The following is a 22593-nucleotide window of genomic DNA, read 5'->3' on the forward strand; positions in this document are numbered from 1 at the left end:
AATCATAGTAGCACAACAGAGGCTGGGCCTGGCCCTGGTGGGCTGGGCTGCTGATTCTCAAGAGGAATGAAATGATTCAGCCATGGGAGTAATTTCTCAAGTGGTGGTTATGATCTTCTTGCCGTGTGAGAGAAGGGCTCTGCTGACAAAGTTCCCTTCCATTACTTATCTGTCCTTCTGGAAGCATTCTACACAAAGGCAACAGCTGTATGAATGTCATTGAAAATGAATGCATCTTATTTTTACATAGAAGTGAGCTGCAAATCCAGGGAGCCAAATGGTTCGTAGTACCTTTAAGAACATCTGACTGTGAAACTATTTTTAGCTTTCTATTCTTAAGGGGCCTTGAAGAAACACCAGTCACTGGAGCCAAAACTGTGGTGAGAACACACTGGAAGAGAATCAAGAATCACACCTTCCCCTCCTCCCCCTTCCACCTGACAGTGATCGTCTATTGTTGCTACAGTGCTGCTTTTTACACGCCAGAAAACCACGGACTGAGCAAGCAGACTGGGAGGTGCTGGCAGCCTCAGAAGAAAAATACCATGGCAGGAAGAAGACTGAGGCAGGAAGATGGTGATTGTATGGGAAGGAGAGGTTGCCCATGGAACCCATGTATGGAAAAGAGAAGAAAAATCAGCTGTCAAGGTAGAAGGACAAATAATCTCATGAAAGAAAGGAAAACAGAGTTAGCAACTCACATTTCAAAAGGGGGGAATTGTCTGTCCCAGCCAAAAACTGGGCCTCTCTTCATGTCATGAACTCCATGTCAGCCTTCCCTTTACAGGTTCTTTTAATTCCCAAACACTGTACCCCATGTCTGGAGCAGTATTTCTTCTCATTGCTGCATTCTCCCTTACCCCAACAATCCAGAAATAAGCTTTGGAAGGTTTGGGGATTTTTCTTCACAGGAGGATCACTGGTTAATTACACAATGAACTGCTGGCAACAGCCAGACAGCCTAGGGGCCACTGACAGGACAAAGATACCTTCCTCTATCCCAGAGGCAAAAGCAAATTCAGGTCACGTGAAAGAAAAATGAACTCATCACTGTCTGGTCTCATGGTGAATGAGAAGGACTGGAGGGTCCTGTGTTAGTCCCTTGAAAACAGGTAATCCTTGCACAGAAATCACCCAACGCAATTTCCAACAACCAGCTTTCATTAGTAGCAGGAAAAATTCCACCACGGTTGCTTTGCTTGCCAGCTCAGCTGCTTCATTTTTAACTGGTTTCTATCCTTCCCTTTGCCTTCCCAAGGAGTGCTTAGGGTAGAAGATAGGGTTGCATATAACAGAGCACTACCTGCTTACTACTACTCCAAGAGCCATGTGAAACACTTGCTCAGCAGCCATCCATCCCTCAGTAAGAAAGAGCATGAATTTAATTTCTTCTTTCAGTCCATGCCACTTTTCAAACTGTCCTTTTACTTTCCAGGTTGAGATCAAACAAGCTTTTCATTAGCCTTAGCTCTGCTAAGATCATCAGCAGGAGCTCCACATGAGAAGCTTTTATTTGTTTTTTCTTGGTTAATGCATTCTGGAATGGAATGGAAAGGAATGAAAAAAGAAAGCCCACTTTATCTTATCATAAAATATATACTGCCCCTGATTCTGAGAGAGATATTGTAAGTGTGGCACTTTGGAAACCTTCAGATACTTACAGTTTCAACAGCTTTCAATCCAGTCTTTATGTTGTTGACTTCCTTCTCCAGCTCTACCAGGCTGCACAGGAGACAGAGGCAGAGCAGATAAAACAAAAAGAGCAGTGTTACTCAGGGGTACAGGAACTGTGCAGCAGCACAGACCACTGGCCCATCACGTCTGGGATCCGGCCTCTGGCACCAGCCACGCCAGATGACTCGGAACGAGGGGAGGGGATCTGTTGCTGCTCTGTGCTACTTTTGTATGTAAGATGTAAAAGGAGACAGACCCTGCTTGCCTGTGGTCACACTGAAAACTGGGATTTTCCTGGGAAGGAAGGGGTAGGCTGCCCTCAGAACATCTGCCCTGCAAGCTGTGCCTGACCCTTCAGCCAGGAGCGTACACACCACGGCCAGTTTGCAGAGATAGCTGACACACCAACAAGGAGCACAGCTTTAGCACACACATCACTGCAGTCTCAGATTATCTCCACATATGATTCTTACACCACATAACTACTAAATCCCATTAGCAGTACATTTACATGTGATTCCTTTTTTCTCCCTCACAGTTCAAACATTGTTTTTTCCATCTGCACTTCTACCATATGGTAATCTGGGCCAGCTTACACTGTAACTGAGCACAGAAATGTACTGTTAATGTTCATACATGCTTCCCTAGACACAAATGTTACGCTGAATGTCTGCTCATCATACATAAATGTGAGTTCTTTTTTTTTTAAGGACTTGTGAGAAAAATAAGTCTTTAATTTCCAGATAACTAGTGAGTACCTATTTGTGAGTCAGCAGGCATCCCCTCCAAATTTTTGGGGAGCAGTAGCTAACATCTCAAAAACACCCCTAAAGCTTTAATGAATGACTTTTAAGTGTGAAAATACATTAATTTATCACTTGTCTTTCATTAGTTGGACTAGTTCCTTACATGAAGAATCATGTGTGGGTAAATATTATGTGTAATATTTTTTGAGCAGTGCTTTGGAAAGAGAAAAAAAAAAAAGTTTGTATTTTGGGGGCTGGCTTCTGTATTCATTTTTCACAAACACTTCCAGAAATGGACCATTGACTTTTTTGCAAAAATATGATGCTTTCCATATTTCTGTGCAAGACTGATACGTGCAAAAGTCTGAACAGTCTTCCTGAAAAAGATTTACTGTAGCCTCTGTGCCTAACTGACCCTATCTTAAAAACAAACCTGCAATTACCCAGAAAAAATAGCACACTTAGATGAGCAGCCATAGAATATGGTGGATGAATCACAAGCAACAGCCAGCCTAGTTAGAAAGTCTGATTCAGAAATAAAGTAAATACAGGAAATTCTAAGTTAAGCTATCAATTCAGTTATGTACAACAAAGGCATTACAACTCTAACGCTGGCCACGGGTTTGGAAGACAGAAGTTAAAAAAATTTATGACAACTAAGTTAACAGAAATCACTGGGAACTCCAGCTCTGAGAAGAAATAGCATGGACTTACTTGACTTTTGCTGCTTCTGGAAGATGCTGCAACTCAGACTGGATATCTAGGATATCTGGATAATTCTTTTCAAAGATCATAATTAGGTAGTGCAAGAGTGTAATGTTCCTAAAGAAAACAAAACAAAAACAAAAGGTAGAAATGAGAAGGAAGATGATCATGAAAAGGAAAGGTTGGTGAAAGGATTGTGACAAATCAGTGAAAAATATTTGGGTAGGAAATGCGCTTGTTTGAACAAAATAAACAATGTGTCAGCAGTTAGCAGCTGTGCTACTGAAAGAAAAGTGCAAAAGACTGAAATGGATTAGTCCTTTATGAACCATCCTTCCTAAAACCTCAAGCAATATAATGTATCCTAATTTATTCTGGGAACACCAGCATGCTTCCATCCATGTGTGTAGATGGTGTAATAGAAAAGAAAATTGCATAACACTGTATAATATTTGTCACCAGATACTTCAGAGAATAAACAACTAATAGTACTAAAGGGACATTAACTTTTAAGGGAGAAGCAAGCTGTCCTCAGAGGCAACATGGGGAAAAAAAACCCAGAGTTGATTAAGAAGAGAAAAAAGTTCTTGAAGATTGGAAAAGTTGCAAAAAAACTACTGCAGTAATGAAACAGCTGAGCTTATGTGTAGTGGTCAGGCTCACTAATGTAAAACCAATGGCAGCCCAAGTAGGAGCAGATGGAATTGTGTTGCATGAAGGATGCCGGAGAGGGTTTAAGGAAATTTGTAAAGTAAACAAGAAATTCTGCTTGTAAAGAGAACAGACAGCCATAACAGCTTCTTTGGGTGGGTGTTATGTGGTTAACTGACAGGGAAGATAGCAGATGACCACTGCTTCACTCAGACTGGAGCCTTGGAGCTGGGAACTGGTGAGGGAACAGAATCTGCACAGGACATCTAATATATGGAAAAATTAGTTCAAGCTACATTAAGGCAAAAAAGAGTTCAACATTTGCTATACAACTGTTAGCCTTGGAACACAGAAAAGGACATTTTGGTAGTCAGAACAGTACTCCGTTAGTTCAAACTCTATTAGGTAGGGATGAATTTCTTATAATATTTTACTGCCATCATTCATTCTGTCACAGCCTGAAGTAATTTAACCACAACTATGGTCTCAGCAGGTCTTAAAATTCAAAGAATTTTAGTTCCTTGAAGGAACTAAACTGAATTCAAGGAACCTGCAAGGTTCTTACTCCAAGGAGTTTCCTTTCTCCAAGAAAACCTTAGTGCTGCTGTAGTTGAGAAGTCATATTCTCTACCCAGTCTCAGCTGGATTAATTTCCAGGACCAGTATAGGGATATGGAGCAAAACACAGAGTGACTATAGAGACCTGCAGTCCATGTAAATGAACAGTAAACTCCACATTCCAAAACCAGCTGTTTTCCTTATCTGCCCTAGATACAACCAGGATCAGTCTCTCTGAGTTATGCCTTATGGTTTCATTAGTGGTATACATAGAGAAAATGTTTGTGACAGTCCTGCCTCAGAAATATACACCCTGTTTCACAGGAGACATAAAATTGTGGTCAATTTTTTTTTTTTATGTTTTCTATTTTTGCAAAACCATGGCCATAAAACTTTGGTAGAATAAGAAAATTCCATGGAAATCCTCCTCCTCCCTAAAGTTATTTCAGTTTTTGTGAAATACATTTTGTCATCTATGCATAAGGTTGCAGAAACACACTCCAACAGCAGATGTGCGCAACCCAGAGAAACAGTAGAATTTGGTTGCTGTGTTAATAGCTGATCTTAATTGCTGCAGAATCTTTAAGAGTGAAAAGCACTACTTAAATGGCAAATAAGACATGATTTCCAATTGTCTACAGAGCAAAAACCAAACAAAAACCCATTTTCACTACTATGCTAAGAGATGCAGCAGCACAGTTACCAACATATTTATGGCCTTTCACCCCACCTGTCTATGCTGGATTTGGTGTCCGCAATTTTGTTCAGGCTGGAGACTTTGAAGCCATAAGCGCTTCCCCTTTGGCCCTTGTTCATGTAATTCCCAAAGGCAAGAACTACCTCCAGGAGTTGCCTCAAACGCTTGCTTCGGATGAGTTCTTTGGATGCCAGAAGAATGGCTTGAAGAGAGAGAAGAAAGAAGAACAAGTTATTGCACAGTGGCGGTTTTTAGCATGCTGGGGCCCATAATTTGAAATACCCTGAATAGCATTTGCACAGCAACTGCTGCAACTCTGTGCTGTCCTTCCTGCACCCACACACACCCAGAATGAGGACAACTGGAAGGAAAATGCACTACATCAAACTTGTAGGAAGCTCCTTTCAATACAGAAGCAAGGCTGTTCTCCTGTTACCTCACATTCTAAAAGCATAGCCAGTGAGAACAGAGGGAAGGCTTGAGCTCTTCTGAAAATGTAGAGTAGAACACACTCACTTGTACTCTGTAATAATCATGGATGTGGTACACACCTCCCCTGCTTCTAGGTTACACATTCCCTGAGCATCAGTGTCCTGAAGTATCTATTCAAGTGCCATTTAAAGAGGGAAGGTGCAAGGACCTGAGGGTGAGAAGGGAGGGCTGACCTGCACAGAAAGGCTATGAAAGTTTTTGGCAGCTCAGCACAGCCTGACAGCACGCTGTCATATTTGTCAGGTCATATTTACAGTGTAACAGTCATGGAACAGATTTTATTAAGTCAGTGGGTAAGAAAGAAGAGTGTCAGACAGAACTTATTTCTTAGGATATGACACACCTTGGGCTCACCTGCTCTACAAACACAGCATGCATGAAGACAAGCCTCTCTTGACCTTCCCTACCCCTCTACGCAACTCTTAGAAAAAGCTTTATTAACCATACCTTCCACTTTTGGTTTTGCTTCTGCCAGCCTCTCTGGAAACTTCTTCTTAAAGAATAATGCTTGCAGCCGCTGCTGGTAGTGGTCAATCCTGCATGCAGGGCAGAGGAAAGCCAACAATTAACTAGAACTCTTGAAGTCCAGGGCCAGTATGCTCCCCACATAACCCAATGGTTGGATGTTCAGTACCATGAAGCCAAGGCATGGGATTATGGACACAGTTCAAACAGATACTACATAATCAACCTCGTTATGAAAATGGTGGACCTCAAGTCACGTTTTGCTCTCAACTGAAAAGGAGCTGGAAGAATTCCCTCTATATTCAGAATATAGTCATAGGAGATGCCAGCTAGACCTCCATTAGCAGAAAAAAATGTTAATCCTTATCAGAGGTGTAGCAAAGTTGTAACAAGAAAGAGAGTCAGAGGATGAGGAGATGAGATAGCTTAACAGAAGAAGGGATCTATATGAAATCCTGACCCCTGGCTACACTACATCTGACACTTGTATCTGCATTCCTTTTTGTGAACAAATTTAGGCAGAGGAGGCAGATTTCTGCCTGTTGTCAGGGCACAGACCCTTATGCACAGAGAGTGCTTCTTGTCAGTTAAGTTTGTGTCATGAATAGAAATATTTGTAACATTCACAGGCTTCTGGCAAACACAGGGTATAATGCTGGCCCTCAATCTTGCACATTCCCCGCAGTGCCAGATGATCCATTTTCAATAACAATTACACCTGCTTCCAAAAAGTCCTGCGTGCACTCTCCTGTAATGTACCAAACAGACCTGCTCATTTCGAAGAGGAAACGATCCGCCCGGGCCATGCGCTCGATTTCGTGTTTGTGCTCCTCCAACAGGTCAGTATCGCTCTTTTCAGGAACAAACTTCAGTAGCTAGAGTGAGAGACACAAACCAAACACTGAGAAGTGAGATCCAAGGAAAATGAGAGGGGGACAGAGGAGCACAAACAAACCCTGGTGTAGTGAGAGCCCTCAGATTTCTCTGCTACCACTGGGAAGCATTACATTGACTCAGCTGTGTGACCATAACTTCAAAAAAGTGCAGCTGTGTCTACAAAATTGACCTCTTCTAAACCTTTGCTTGCTGTTCTGTCTTTATCCTTCACTGACCCCATTAAGATTCATTTTTAATTCTATGGGGAATTTCCCATTTCAAAATCCTAAAGGCCAAGTGCTACTGCAACTTACCCAAGGGGAAGTACAGAGAGAACTTGATTCCCACAGCACTGCTTGGAGTTTAGATTGGTGCAAACAAGAGCAGGATGTGTCCCAAACACAGTGAAGTACCCATCATGCCTATCGTACACACAAAGCCTCATCTATCTCTCTCGGGTATGCCCTACACTGCTGAAACAATAAACAATAACCAAACAACTGGATATGTGTCTGACACTGGCTGCTATTCATATGCTGACCTTAAAAGCTTGTGCTTGGACAGGCTTTTGACAGAACTGGTGGTAGCTGTGCTTTAGTATGGTTACAAATACTACCCTGCACACAGCCTCAGCTCACACCCACAAAACCCAATGACAAGGCATATGAAGCACTCTGCCCTTTACCACTTGCTAATACTTTATTGCACTCTGCAAATATGTGATATTCAAAGGTGTGGAGCATCAGGAGCTTGCAGTGACTTCTGGAACAGCTGTGGTCATTCAGATAACATGACAAGTAGGCTATAAATTTCCAAAATGGAAAAGCTTTTTGTTCATGATTAAACATTGACTGCCCAGAAAGAAGGAATCATATTTATTAGACAGTTCATAATTATAATGTTTTGCACACTCCTAAGGAACTCCATCACATGTTTCTTTGGTCAAAGCAGCATCTCTCACCTTCTATAAATGGAAATTGGGCAATTATGGTGTAATTGTGGGGGTTTTTCCTCACAAGTTATACAGCCAACCAGGTACTGGGGATGGAAGTATCTGGCTTCCCTTCTAATGTTCCTGTGAGATCCCTTCTAGTCCTGGCTCTAATCATTGACCTACATGGCCTGGCTCCTGACACTTCCCAATAGAAAAGGCAGGTAAAGAAGGGAGAAGAAGAAAAAGAAAAGAGAAAAGAAAAACAACAGCAATAATAAATAATCAGCAGGAAAAAGTAGAGATGGGAAAAATTATGGAATGGAGAGGACATAAAAAGAAACCTCATACCACCTGTAATCATGCAAATTTTGTACCAAGAAGAGAAACAGTTACATGACAGAGGTATACACAACAACATTGGAAAAAATACTTTTCTCATGCTCTCCTGTGCAGCTCCACTGACATGACAGAGCCAAGTTCTCATCTGCAGAAAAACAGCAGTGCCAGTACACAAATCCACTTGAGAAAAGGCAGTGAAGGACCTAAAAATAAGTTATACCCGACTTTAATCTTTCTCACCTGCTCAAGCATATCTTTCGCTAGGTCCTCTTGCTCATCCATCTTCAAGATTGCTTGTCTGATTTCTTCATTAGACAGCTTCAACCTTTCAAAAGTATCAGCATTGTGCCATTAGTGCAAAGCTTAAGTGACTCTGACAATTCACAAAGTAGGAAGCCTGAAACGCTGCACCAAACAGGCATGAAACAACCACAGCAAGGTCTACTGTGACGTTGCTATTCTAGAATATTCAGAGGAATAAATCAGTTCTAAACACAGAGGTTTTATGGATAATATACTTTTATCCTCTTCAGCTAATCAAACACACATCAAAAATCAGACAGTGATTAATAACAATCAAGTCCTCATAGCTCAAAAGTACTTCTAAGCTCCCCCATACCAGACGCCTCCCTTATTAAGTTCTTTTGCTATAGTAAAACCCTTCATGCCCATGTGACTTCTGACTGTGAGCTCATGTAACATCCTGACTTGTGAATATTAAAGCATCTCTCAGAGTAACAAATAACGGGACTGCAAACTCCCTTACTGAGAAAGAGTTTTCTTGCAAGAAAACTGCTTGTGCATCTGAGGTAACAGAGAGCACACTCTCCTTACCATCTACTTCCGTGTACAATGAGCAGGAGTCATCAGCTACAACTGAACCAAGAATCAATAAAGAAAAGAAGTCTCAAGGTCCACTTGAAATTCAGAACAGATCAGGAGTCGTCAAAATTTGTCATTACCAAGATGTTGCTTGATGGATACCTGAAATGAACTCGGTTGTTCTCAGAGCAGATGGCAACAAAGAAATGCACCAACCCCAACCCATGATACTCAGTCATTTCAGGAGAGTAGGAAATACTGAAATGAACCATAAAGGAAAAGCCATTCACAAGAAAATCTCAGTTTTGGGACTGAAAGAGTGTAAAAAGAAATATTTGAAGAGTAAAGTCTACAGTCTCCATGGACTTTCTACTATCAATTAATTAACAGTAGAAAGAGAAAATGCAAATATAAAGAAGAGACAGGCTGATGCATGAAGGAAAATGTTTTAGTCTTCAGTGCTAAGAAGTTCCATGTTGAAATTTCATATTGCCATTAACATTTGGACAGAATCACAGTTTTGGAAAAACATGATAAAAGCAAAAGAAAAAGCTTTTTTTTTGCAGACAGGAAATATTACTAAATATAAGACACTTAAAATATTTTAATATTGCCCAATATAACCAACAGCTGGAAAATAAAATATGAATTAAGAGACATTTGAAATCTTGTAAGTGTTACATCTCTGAACTAATTTCTCTTATTGTGTTCCAAGCTGGGCATTATGCAGTCTTTCCACAAGGAGAGAAAACTGATACCAGCTAAGCAAGATAAAGAACTGAACATCCAGAAAAGCTTCATAATTGGGCCATGTTCAAATGAGATATAAGGATTAATAGTTTTACAATGGAAAGGTTGGGAACTTTTTACTTCAGGTTATTAGTTTGACACTGGATGAAAAAAACAAACTTCAGTACATGAGGTTCTGCATAAAGCTCTACAGCCTCAATCAGAAAGTGTAAGGGTTACTTTTGGCTTAAACAGTGAATCGTAATGGCCATGGCTATGTGACTCTGAACTGATCAAACACTGTGACCAGAGAAGGGCTAAAACTGGTGGCTGTCAGCCTGGTCCCTAGGAGATACATACACACATGCCCTAACAATTCAGTGCCTGAAGTTTTTAAAGTGCTCCATTTTGTTGATTATTTTTCCTTTAGAGAGCACCTTTGCATTTTACAGAAGCTGCTGTCTGCAGATTAAACTTGTAACACAGGCACACAGTCTGTGAGAGGGAAAGAAATAAAGCAACTCATTATCACCAGGGTGGAGGGGTTTTCTTGCTACTTTCACAGTTTACAAAGAATGAGGGTGCATTTTCATGTGTTTTCCACGCCAGTAACTTGAGCAATCACTCACTGACCACCCATTATACAGGGGAAGTACCTCTGTGTGTATTTGGGGATGCAGTAAACAGGACCAAATAAACAGGTTTGAGGTACAGCAACACAATGGTGTTGCATATATGACCACTGATCTTGCTGTTCTGTCCAGAAGCCCAAGGATTCCATGCTCTTCTGTTTGCTGCCATTCATCAGCATTAAATACACTTGAAAACATCTTCTGCTCAAAAATAATTGAGAGCCCCAAGGACAGAGAGTTATACAAACACTTTGATTTCTTGGATGATTCTGTGCCCCACCAGCCATCAGCAGAAAAACATCTGGTTTGAATGGTTTAGCCCACAGCAGAGAGAAGCAGAAAGCTTGCCAGTCCCCTGCTGAGAAGCAGTTTAACTTGGTCATTTACAGGACTGCAACAGGGTCATGGTGCCTGCAGGTGTGCATCCTAGATTATTACCAATCTAATTACTAGTACGGAAGGATTTACAGCAGAACAATCTTACTCTTCCAAAACGGGTTTGTTCTTCTTCTGGGACAGGATGCCTTTCAAAAGCAACAGTGACACAAAACACAGATCTTCCCATTTAAAAATGTCTGAATATGGAGCCAAAGAATTGTTAATCAAGTGATTCTTCTTGTATTTTCAAAACTCATGCCCAGCCATGTAGCAGATCTTAAAGATGGCCAGCAGTAATGTGAAACAGATGTGCTGCTTTTAAACAGAAGCAGGTGAACTGATTAAAGAAGAACCTAAAGCAGATGCGTAAAATCTTTCCATTTAAAACTGAAAAGAGGCATCCCTCAGCGCCTAAAACTCATATGAGAGAGCAAAATTAAAGTGGAATTATGGCCCAAAAATTTACACTACAGAAATTACATTTTGGTATCTATTGGAAAGCTGCAATGACTTTCTTACAAGCTTTGCAGATCCAGGCACTCTTCCTCCAGCTGCTGGAGGTAACTCAATTTGGAACAGCACACAATTCAAGCTGTATTCCCTCTGCCTTACACTTCTCGAAATCACGTATCCTGGAATCACGACACAGGAAGTAACTGTGACCAGAACAAAATACAGTGCCCCTTTGCTCAGCTGCAGCACATTCACTCATAGCACAGATACTGCCTGTTTTTGTTCAACAGGAGCCTGACACTGGCCAGATGAGGAAGGAAAAGGATCTTTACTAAAAATGCTCCCGCCTTCTTCCCTCACCCATACATCTGGTGGCAGTATATGGAAGTCCAACTGCTTGAGTCATCTTCAAGCAATGTTAAAGCTCAACAAGTACGAAATAACTTCTGATATGGTACTTAGCCTGCCTCCCTCTATCCCCTCCGGCGTCATAAATAATCTCTATTGACTCTGCAGAGTAATTCATCACTAATCTCCCCAGGACACCTCGACTGATTTAACACCAGCTTCACTTGCAGACATCAAGTGGTTTATTGTTTCGTCCTTTTGGAGAACGCCGGCAGCCTGACTCAGAACATGCCTGGGAGACATGTTGCAGTTTTACATCAACTTCCCTTACAGACACCCAGTGCTTGCTCATTTTTTCTCCTTAAATATACCCATTGATATAACTCACAGTAACTTCCCCCCTCTCTTTCTCCCTCCCATGAATCAAAGCAAAATGCTTGTCACTCATTAACCATCTCCCCCTCCAAGGAAAAAGTGAGTTACATCATGGGCTTGTTCCTTGGATCTTTCCTAGCTTTTGAGAAGGAAGAATACTTTCCCACTAACAGAGAAATTGAGGTGTTTTTCAGCTGTGCTAAGTTCCCATACCACAGGGATCACAGGCCCACTGTTCCTTTTACCTTGGAGAAGAGGACTGATTATCATGTATCAAGGACATTTTATACCTCCTGCTGAACTATGGTGTTCCCAACAGATGCCAACATAGTAGCTGTGACAGTGACAGGCACTTATTGATACTTAGCTACGTCCTAAGGCCAGTTTGTACAGCTCACCCAAATCTTAGCTTTAGTGACTGCAGAATACTCCATCTCCACAAAGTCATTTCACACAGGCTACTAGTCAATTCATTCCCAAACTTTGTGACTGAGACAGAAGCCTTGTCTAACTCCTGAGCTCTCCTAAGGCTCTGTACAGCTCCCAAAATGCAGGCTTTTCAATATCTATGTTTTGGGAATACTGATTGTCACTAACCTGTAAAGGCCTCCTTTTAGAAGCAGCATTCTGGAGGCAGGCTGGTCTAACTACACATTCAGCCAGAGGACAGAGAGATGCAGCCACTCCTCCCACATCCCCTTATGCCAGCTGCCCACTCATCTCATTAGTGAAGACAACAGTGCTTTCTCTTTTGTGGGACAACAGCTGGGACATTTTACCAGGTACACCTTACACCATTATATCAACACGCTGGGGGAAAAAAATCCACCAGTGCCTTTTCAGAACATCACTGTGGAACTATTCTGGCAAGTACAGAAAGAAACTGGCTTTTCTTTTCTTGTTCTCCTTCAGCAAAAGCTCATGAGTAACCAAGCAACTTTGCATTCAAATACTCTCAGTTACCTTCCAAGAACGATCTGGGGATGATTATCTTTCTGAGCCAAGAAGAGTAAAGCAGAACCAAATATGGAAATCCCCAAATTACCATTGGTGAAGCAGTGGTTCATCTTTTATCGTAACCCTACCTTCAGGTTCCTAGTTGTGATCTCAGATAGGAGATGCAGGCACTGACAAACGTGTTCAGTTTGCTGTGGAGTATCATACTCAGCATACCAGGTAAAGCCATTGATTGTGGACCTTTATTTAAACCCAAACAATCTCTCCAGGAACACGGCAGGCACTGGTTACTGCCCAGTGTTTTTCAATACAGCACACTGAGGAACAGGAATGCTGAGTCCAATCAGGTTTTTCTTTATCAAGATATGATTTGTACTCCAGAATATCATACTGCTTCAAATTTACCTTAAAACAAGGGTGAACACTGAATTGTCCCATGGCAGAAAGGCACACAGGGACTGGGGCAGTGCAAAGCCGGTACACAGAGAGTGACATTGGCTGAATAGCTTGCCCCCTTAATGTCTCAACTGAAAGAGTTTAAAAGCACTGAAGAGGTACAGTCATGTATTCCGTATTCTCATTGGAAATTCTGCCCAAGCCTTTTTTCTTCTCCCTTACTTCAAATGATGTTTGAATTGATAAAGCCAAATATTTGATAAACCTGCCTGCTAGTATCTGTCTAACGTCACATTCACATTTAAAACTATTCTTGTGTAGTCAGATTCTGCCTTCAGCTACTACTGGTCTTATGACATTTTGCTAGCATGCCTACTGTTTCCAGCCTCTTGAGAAGGTTACTGCCAACTCACTGAGCCACAGAAATAACAAACTCATCACATTATTCAGAAGAACACTGACATAATTATTTCACTGGACATCATGCAAAATAATGTGCACAAAGAAGTTCCATAAGTATACGTTCAGCCTTCTTCCAAGCAAGATGTCTCAAAGAACTGAATCTCTCCAGAGCATTTCACAGAGCAAGACAGTGAACAGTACATATCTTGGGCATATTCTGAAATAACATTTAAAGAAATGACACTACAAAAACAGAGCAGCAAAAATATTATCAATTACTTAAGTAATGGAGGCAGTGAGAAGCCATAGTGGTGAGAGAGGTCAGAAAAATTTCCAGCTGCCAGGTGAAAGCAAGGAAACATAGGGATCTGGGATGACTCTTCCAGACCGCACAAGTCTGACAACAAAACTCCAGCCTGGAGGAAACTGAAGACATCAGGAAATTCATGAGAGATAGCAGACTTCCAGTGTGACAAAAGTAACTATATGTTTGAAATACCATAAAGAAAGCTAAATTTGAAGCTGGTGGCTGCCTGAACTGAATACAAACAGATGGTTCCATGCCCTGGTTGAACTATGGCCTACTAGAAGGCCATAGAGAAGAGAAACTCATCTTATGCTTTTTAAGCCTTTGAAGATGCCCTATGGAACAGAGCTTTATTTTAGATCCATCAGACTCTATTAAACAGGGACAATTTAGTCCTTTCTCTGCAGGAAAACTGAAAGATGTTACTATCGAGTAGTTGAAACAGGTATCTTTTTATGGAAGTAAAGATGAGATCAGGGAAGAGGGTTTATAAATTTGTTAGATGTCAGCAAAAATCAACTAGCAATTCAATTTTCATCTTTTTTCAGCCTACCATGTGGTAGTCTCTCTGCAAAAGAAAGCAAGAGACATCTATTTCTCACTCTTGATAGGTTTTGGCTTGTTGGACCATATGAAATATGAGCTCTGCCTGACCCCTTCTAACACAGTGTTAGTAAAACAAAAACATTTGGGTAGGGGAGGGAAATAAAACCCAACACATGCAGCTATTTTACTTTAAAGGACATGATGGTTTAGTGTAAACAAAGGGGGAATAAACTACAGGGATATATGCACCGTACAAGTCAATTGGAAACAGCTGTTGGCAGATACTGTGGCAACCTGAAATCTGGGGCTGCAGCTCCAGGTTGCAGAAACTCCTTTTGTTTGTCCTCAGTTTTAAATCCCCTCTCACTGCATTGTGAGTGCACACCCCCATGCACATGTATGAGCTGTGCTGCAGGAGCAGCAAGTGCATGGCAGCAGGGCAGAGCAGTGCGGGGATGATTTGGCTGGGAGTGTCTCTTCTTCAGGGTCTAACCTCAAGGAGGAAGATGTGGGGTATGAAAAAATCTGCAAAGGGGTTATAAAGCCCTTTCAACTATTGTCTGAAGCCATTCCCCCCAATTCCTGTCTTTAATATTAGAACCATACAACAGCAAACTGCAAAAAAAGAGGCAAGAATGTAAAGGTGCTATTTCAGTTCCCAAAGATTTTTGCTTTTCTGGTTGCATTTAAAAGGGAAGCTTGGGGAGGAATACCAATCCTGGGCCAACCTGAACAATATTTCTGATATTCTGGGTGTAACACTATCTGTTACAAACATTATATTATCTAAGCCAGTGGGATAGGCCTGGCAGGTGGTGTTTCCAATACCACAACAGCAAAGTTAACAGAGCACAGTGCAAACTTGCAGGCTCCATAGGGACATCACAATTGCCAAATCTCTATCGTCAGTGTTAGACATGCTAACAATAAGAGCAGAATATTTCCTAGAGAAGAAGCTAACAGCCACAAAACACAGCTTTCACCTCTGGTTTGAGTCCAGACTAGCAGTTCAAGTTGCACTAACTTCATGGCAGACCTGGAGTGAACAGATGCCATGGATCTTGAAGTGCAGGGTTCATGCTTCAATGACCTTGCTGCTGGAGGCAGCAAAAAGAAAGACAAAACACAGAAACTGTCCCCTCTCTCTTTCTGTATGGAGATGATTCTTCTCAGGTAAGATTGCCCAGACTTGCACACCAGAGGAGGTGAATGTTGAAAAACATGCATTGCTGCTGTCCAGATTGCTTTTTTTTGGAGACAGAAGATTTTTACAAAAAAATATCTAGTGCACTACCAAGTCATGGACCACTTTCCTGGATGCTCCTTAGTCCAGCCAACTGAAGACATGATGTTGCCACTTCCAGGAAATGTTCCACCTGCTTACAGAGTTAATCTGAACCCCAGACATATTCAGTAGGTCTGTCAAACAGCATGAAAATCCTGGTGCCCTTATGCCTCCCCATGCCTCTGCCCCAGCCTCAGCCAGCTGCCAACACCAGCAAAGACATGTGTTGGCAACTGCTGCAGAGAGAGAAATGTAAGCGTTTCCTCAGGGAAGGTTTGGATGGTGGGGGTCCTGCTGACATGCAGGCTAATGCCACATAAGTAGCATAATGAGAGCCTCCACAGGTTTCACTAAGCATGGGAAAGAACTCACTCCATTCCTGGTGGTCTGGCTGCAACCTTGCTTTAACTATCAGCTTGCTAGAGCAGACAAGCCTCCCATCCATATGAACCCATATTTTCTACCGCCCAATCAGACACTTTTGCTGCTCAGGACTGCCACAGTTTTGTCAGGTTTTGTCTCCAGCCTTGCTGCTCCTCCTCTGTTAGGAAAGGCAACTTTCTCAGTTTGATCAGTGTCTGACAAATCTGATAGTGACAGACCTCAAAGCAGCACTTATGTTGGTAGAAAGGCATGAAAAAAAAGGGCCCTGATGTCACTGCATTTGAATGCATTAGTCATTGTAGGAATACACAGGAGCAACTCTTGGCTTCAAAAACATAATTTACAAATAGAAGACTTCTGATTTGGAAGGGACCCACAAGGATCACTGAGTCCAACTCTTTAGTAAATGGCGCATACAGGCATTTAAACCACAACCTTGATGTTATTAGCACCATGCTCAAACCAACTGTGCTCATCTCAGGTCTTGAATATGAATGCCTGTGTTTGCCACTGCTCTCGCCACAAGTCCAAAATGAACATCACACTCAGTTCTGCTCTGTTCCAGGGAGGTGGTCAGAGCAATATTTAGAAAGAAACACACAGAACAGAGACAAATGACAGAAATAGAACATGGGGGACACATTACTTAGAGTGAAGTGCAAGCACTGCCAAAGAGCTCCTTTCATCTACCAGTGAGTACTGATCACTTTCTGATGATGAGTCTTCTGATAGAAGCTGATGCCCTCCTGTTTGAGACATGAAATGTGTGTGTGGATATTTTTATTAAGTGAGAAAACATGTATGAGAAACGTCCTTTTATGACACCATAAGAGAGGTTTATCTGAGGCTCTGCAGGTATTAAACAGCAGGTCTAGCTGGGAAAAGAAACACATCCATTTGTTTCATTTCATCCCCTCTTGCCTCTGCATTGATCATGGCACACCCTGTAAGCTAAGGCTTAGCACACTTACTTGGAAAGGAGAATGACACAATTCTGGGCCCTCCGGCCATCAATCACAGAGAGCTCTTTCACCTTTCGTGTGGAGAGGTAGAGGTCTTCTGTTGAGCCCATCTCTTTCTGCATGTATTTCAAAAGGGAGGGAAAACAATCAGTATTATGTTGCTCACTCAAGACTGATAGACTTAGCTCAGTGTAATGAACAAACCTATCCCAACCTGGAAAAATTCACCCACATGATAAGAAAAGGAGAAAAAAGCAGAAAGCATGGGGGTAGATCGTGTGTTACTGGACAAACAGAAGTAATTCATTAACATCTGTAAGCTCATCTTTGATCCCAAATACTAGACCTGTTTCTGACCTATTGGACTCACTCTACCAACAATTCCATTATGTTAATGTGAAAAATTGGCGTGATAGGAGAATCAGGCACATTATGAGGAAGATCACTGGTGTCACAGCATATCCTTCAGCAGATGCCTCCTCTAGGGGTTACACAGCATTCTTGAAAGGCTGCAGCACAAGCAACAAAACCCGCTCTGTTATGTCTTACGGCTGCCATTGGACCTGACCGATCCGTATTATATGAGAGATGTAAATAGTAGAGCATGATGGCATTTATTTACTAAATATATCTTACTAAATGGTAAAAATCTACATTTAAACTATCTTCTCTTTTAAAAACTAATGAATACATTTAATCATTCAGAAATCACCCCTTTGCAAAGTTGTCTGTATAACCCCATTGCCATACTCATCACCTGAAAAGCACTTGAAAATCCAGTCCAGAACATTTGTCATAGCACACAGAGATAAAATATTTGCAAACTCAGTCTGGCCATCAAGTTTTTATTTTCTCAGCTAACTGCTGCAGGAACTATTTATAAAATGCCTTTTCATGACATATCCATATTGTCAGGCCTTGAGATTTTGAGATTTATCAGAATAATATAGCTTTGAATGCACCCATCAAATAAGCAACATGACTTCTTTTTTAGCATATAACAGCAAGCATGCTGAGTCAGATCAAAAGGTCCATCTACCCCAGCATCCTGACCCTGGCAGTGGCCAATAGCAGAAACTCAGGGAAACATGTCAGATCATGGCAAGCACACAGAGTGGGTTCTTCTCAGAATTCACTCTCAGGACTCAAGGTTCTGCAGCTCAAGGCTTACTTACATGAGCAAGACTAATCTGTAAAGAGAGTCTGACACCCAAGCATTTGAGAGTTCAGTGTAAATCATAGGTTCATACTGCTGGCTGTCATTTCAGTTATTGTTACAGTCAGCTAGCACAAATCTGTGTTGCTCCTGGATATAGAAAGATTCATACAGCCACTTCCAAAAGTGTTGCAGTGAGCCACCACCAACAGAAAGTGACATTTTTAAACAGGTACAATGCACCAGTTGAAGACATGCACTTAGTAAATTCTTCTAGATGTGCCCAAAGCATCTAGCTTGGCAGAAATACAATTGCAATGCTACTCAATAAATCAAATAATGTTTCCTAAAAAGGCAAAATTTACTTTAGGTAAGTTTATTATTTCTGAGAGAATATCTAACGAAACCAACAAGACGAGTTTCCCCAGTATGATCTGGCATGCAGAGATTTCAAAGTTTTCTCAGTTTGTGGGGAGGAAGACAGGGGAATATGGAGATGGGGAGCTGTTGAAAGGAAGAAAGCTACTTGCTGGTCTGTGCTCTTGGTTTAAAAGCTTCACTGTTCCTCACTAGCTAATATTTGCAAAAAAAGACACCTGGATAGTGACAAGCATCCATCCTAAGGGAAAAAATGTTTCAGTCTTTGGCTATGTATGTGAGGCAGGGGTTCAGCCAGCTTTCTTTAAAGCCATCCAGCAGGAATTGATATAATAGTGTCTATGCCATTTCCAATTCCCCAGCTCACAGGGCTGAACACAGATGAATAACTTGAACTATTCAGACATGGCCCACTCCCTGGTCATAAGGGCTAGATTCAGCTAAAAATATATCCTCTTCAACTCATATTGAGGAGAGAGGTATTTATAGCTACTTGGAGTCATGTGTAAGCAAAAGCAGATGAAGCCTCAGGTTTTACCAAAGCCAGATTCCAAGCTTAATTCAAGGAAAACAGATTGCATGTGGACTATCCATATTTTCTCAGACACAGAAAAAGAGGAGCAAAGGGGCAGTGGCAACTAGCTTTTGTGAGAGAGCCCAAGCCCTGAACACAAGAACACTTGGAGCTGGTGTCAACCTGACAGCCAAGATGACTAAGTTTTATGCCATCATCCATTACTGACGTCTCATCTGGGATAACACTATGTTATGTGCTTCAAAGAATATTTCAGATTTGATATTTTAGTTGCAAATTCAAAATGCAACTAAAATTTCAGTGCTGAAACAACTATACATGTGGAATGTGCTCATCACACGGGTGCCTTGCTTCAAATACAATTTGATTTTGGTTAGCTGAGGACTCGTACCATGGCAGCACCCTAGCTTCTAGCAATTATCAATACTTCAGAGAATTATGTCTACCACATTGACTTGTTCTGATATGCTGCCACGTTAGCCTCCCCCATGTGGCAAAAGCTGTGACCAGACTTCCCAAATACCTGAGCACTCATGGTGAGAACTAATTTCTTCTGAAACCACCAGAGATCATATGATCATATCTGATCAATCCTTTCCTGATAGCATCACTCTTACCAAAATTATTGCCAAGAATTTTGCTTGAGAGATAGCCAGTTTAAAGACATGTGCATAACCTAATATCTCTATCTAAACACCATTTTAATCTTTTGGTGAATTTTCTGAGGGTTTCAGCTGTCCATTTGGAACACTTCTGCCCCTCAGATGGCACAAATCCTTCTGCCAAAGTGCCCAGTTCTATGCAAAGAAATATTTCCTTTATCACAAAGTCTGTGGCTAGCAAGTGCATCTGAAGACTTCAGTACTGAACAAAGCAGACAGAACAGAAATAGAAACAGGGGGAGAAAAGGCTCCCTGAGAGACTCTTTTGTTCTCCTCTCAAGAGAGTATTACTTTGGTTAAGGAAGAGTTGACACTGACATTCTTCTTTGTCCCTTTTTCCTCAGGATCATAAAAAAAGGGACTACAGACACCAGCAGTGAGATATAAGCAAGTGAAAGAACAAGAACTACCTCCTATCACAGAGATAATATAGCCAAAAGAATGATCTGTACCACCTTTCCCATTAAGAAAGCAGAGTGCAAGGGCATGTGAAAGAGCAGCACGAGCTGTGACCCCACAATGGCATGGTCCAGGACTTCACCTTCACACACATGGCAAGAGGACCAGGAAGCAGACAATGATACTCACCTGCTTACAGGAGGAGGGGTTAGTTAGCAGGTCCTATGCAGGCAGCAGTCGCAAATAACGAAGAAGGAAACATGCCAAAAATTAGCAAAGAGAAAGGTACCAAGTTTAACAAGGCAGCTGAATTTAGACACACACTATTTTCTAAGAGCATATAATGCTTAGCAAGTAATACTGGCCCAGATGGTTCAAAGGTATTTCAGCATCTCTTGGCATATTTTAAATCAGCAGATGTCACAGAACTAAGAGCCCTAGGTCTTTTATGAAAATAATAAATTTGGTCTCCAAAGCATAAATCTTTTAGGTCTTTAAATATTAACTAGGATAATGCTTAAATACCTTTACAAATCCAGTCCAGAGCCTTACTGAAAGAACTGCCAAGGTTATAACTTGAGGGTCAGTTCTCCTCTCCTGATGCACAGGCACAGTTTGTGGGTATTAACAAGCATAACAAGCAACAACTTGTTTCAATGGCACGTTATACCCTTTAACAACTTGTAGCCAAGCATTTTGAAAGCACTCAGTAACCACCAAAGAAGCGGTACACCACTTCTGGAAGACAGACTCAAACTATTTCATGACTTACTCATTCCTCCAGGAAAACATCAGCTATACTGAATCAAAAGGTCAATATTACACAGTAAAATTAGAGCAAGGTCAAAAGACAAGTGTAAGAATACTTGGTCCAGCATTCTGTACAGTGGACAGTTTTGCTTTCCCTCACAGCCACCAAAAAGGACACACTGGGCTTGAGAGAGGAGAAGAGACTCTCTGTCATTAACAAAATTGAAAACAGAAAAATTGTTTAATGTAAATGAAACTGGAAAAAACATGAAGGTCATGTTAGTAACAGCAAAGAAAGAAAAGTCTTTATCTCTACCCATTCAACATTTCAGATGCAAAAGAGCAGGGCTTTGCATTGACATTTTTCTTTACAGACATTTGGATGAAGTTTAAAAGTCACAAACCCAGAGAAAACACATACTTGGTCAGAGTGGAACATTTCCGAAAGTAAAAGAGGAAAAAAGACTAAATGTGAACTGAAAAAATTCTCATAAATTTTTAATTCAAAAGCAATTTTGGTTGCTTGATCTTTAAAAAAAAAAAGAAAATCGATGAGGACTTGTTGATTGGAATCGAGTTCACATTGAAGCAAGTATGGATGAAACAGGAAGAAGTATCATGTAAAGTAACAACAAAATATTTAAGGAGAAAAAAACCCCAACAAAATAATGTAAAAACCTCAACAAAAGCTGTAAGGGCAACAAGATGTCTAACTGCACAAAAATACAAGAAGCTTACATAAGTGTTACTCTAGTGTCTGGAGCCACTGTCATGAAGTGTGTTTAATGAGGATGGAAGAGTACAGCTCGGAGACCCACGGAGGCAGGGGTAAGGGTCAGGTTAGTTTATGGCTGAAGAGCTCAGGCTGCCTTCCAGTGATTGGTAACGTAGTCATAAATATTATGATTCTAACTGAGACCAGGACAGCTTTGGCTTTGGTTTTTGGGGACAAAAGGAAGCAAGGCTTTGCAAGGTCATTCCTAATGAGGAAGCTGCAAGGTTTGCACCTGAAACATTGGAACAGAAGCTCTTGGGACAGGGTCTAAATCCAATCTTTTAACAGCACTGAAGTTTTGTGTGCCTTTCTTCCCTTCTGGGAACTAAGTTCTTCTTTCAAGGAATGTGATTTACAGAAAGAGAGAGGGACCCACTGAAACAGCATCAGCTACTTTCAGAAACAGAATGAGAAATGAAATCTCATCATGCAACAGTTAACATCACATTCTTCATAGCTTATCCATGTGGCTGTGAGCTCATAAATAAGAAGAGTTATTCGTTATGTTTATTGGATTAGAAAGAAAATAAAAGAGAGAAAGGAGAAGATGGAAATTCCAAACACAAGGGGTTGGATTGTTAATTTTAAGGTACTGAGTCTGTTAATGAAGTAGCTATCATGACTGTAAGGAATAATCATAAAGGTTGTTTATGACAGTTGGGTCTGTGTCTTCTCCTAAAACTTCAGAGTAATGATCCAGTTCTGCAGCATATAAAACACTGAAAATAGTCCAAAAGCAAAGGAAAGCAGGGGGAGTTCAAGGAGTGAAAGTACAATCCATCTGCTGCTAAATCTCATTCAGTGGAGATAGACAGATTGAAAGTG

At 41.2% G+C, this 22593-nt stretch overlaps 1 protein-coding gene across 1 annotated transcript in view; it reads right to left on the reverse strand.

The window, feature by feature from the left end:
• Positions 1 to 22593, reverse strand: part of DAAM2 (dishevelled associated activator of morphogenesis 2) — a 175390-nt gene that overhangs the window by 17910 nt on the left and 134887 nt on the right. Inside the window, exons 16-23 of the mRNA XM_058801423.1 lie at positions 20433 to 20465; positions 17123 to 17229; positions 8378 to 8462; positions 6757 to 6863; positions 5971 to 6059; positions 5065 to 5233; positions 3135 to 3242; positions 1662 to 1722 (exon numbers count right to left, since the gene is read on the reverse strand). Coding sequence (XP_058657406.1) covers positions 1662 to 1722; positions 3135 to 3242; positions 5065 to 5233; positions 5971 to 6059; positions 6757 to 6863; positions 8378 to 8462; positions 17123 to 17229; positions 20433 to 20465 — 759 coding nt within the window. The remainder of the gene's footprint in view (positions 1 to 1661; positions 1723 to 3134; positions 3243 to 5064; positions 5234 to 5970; positions 6060 to 6756; positions 6864 to 8377; positions 8463 to 17122; positions 17230 to 20432; positions 20466 to 22593) is intronic.

The sequence above is a fragment of the Ammospiza caudacuta genome, chromosome 3 (assembly GCF_027887145.1).
Source record: "Ammospiza caudacuta isolate bAmmCau1 chromosome 3, bAmmCau1.pri, whole genome shotgun sequence".
In the NCBI taxonomy this organism is placed as follows: Eukaryota; Metazoa; Chordata; class Aves; order Passeriformes; family Passerellidae; genus Ammospiza; species Ammospiza caudacuta.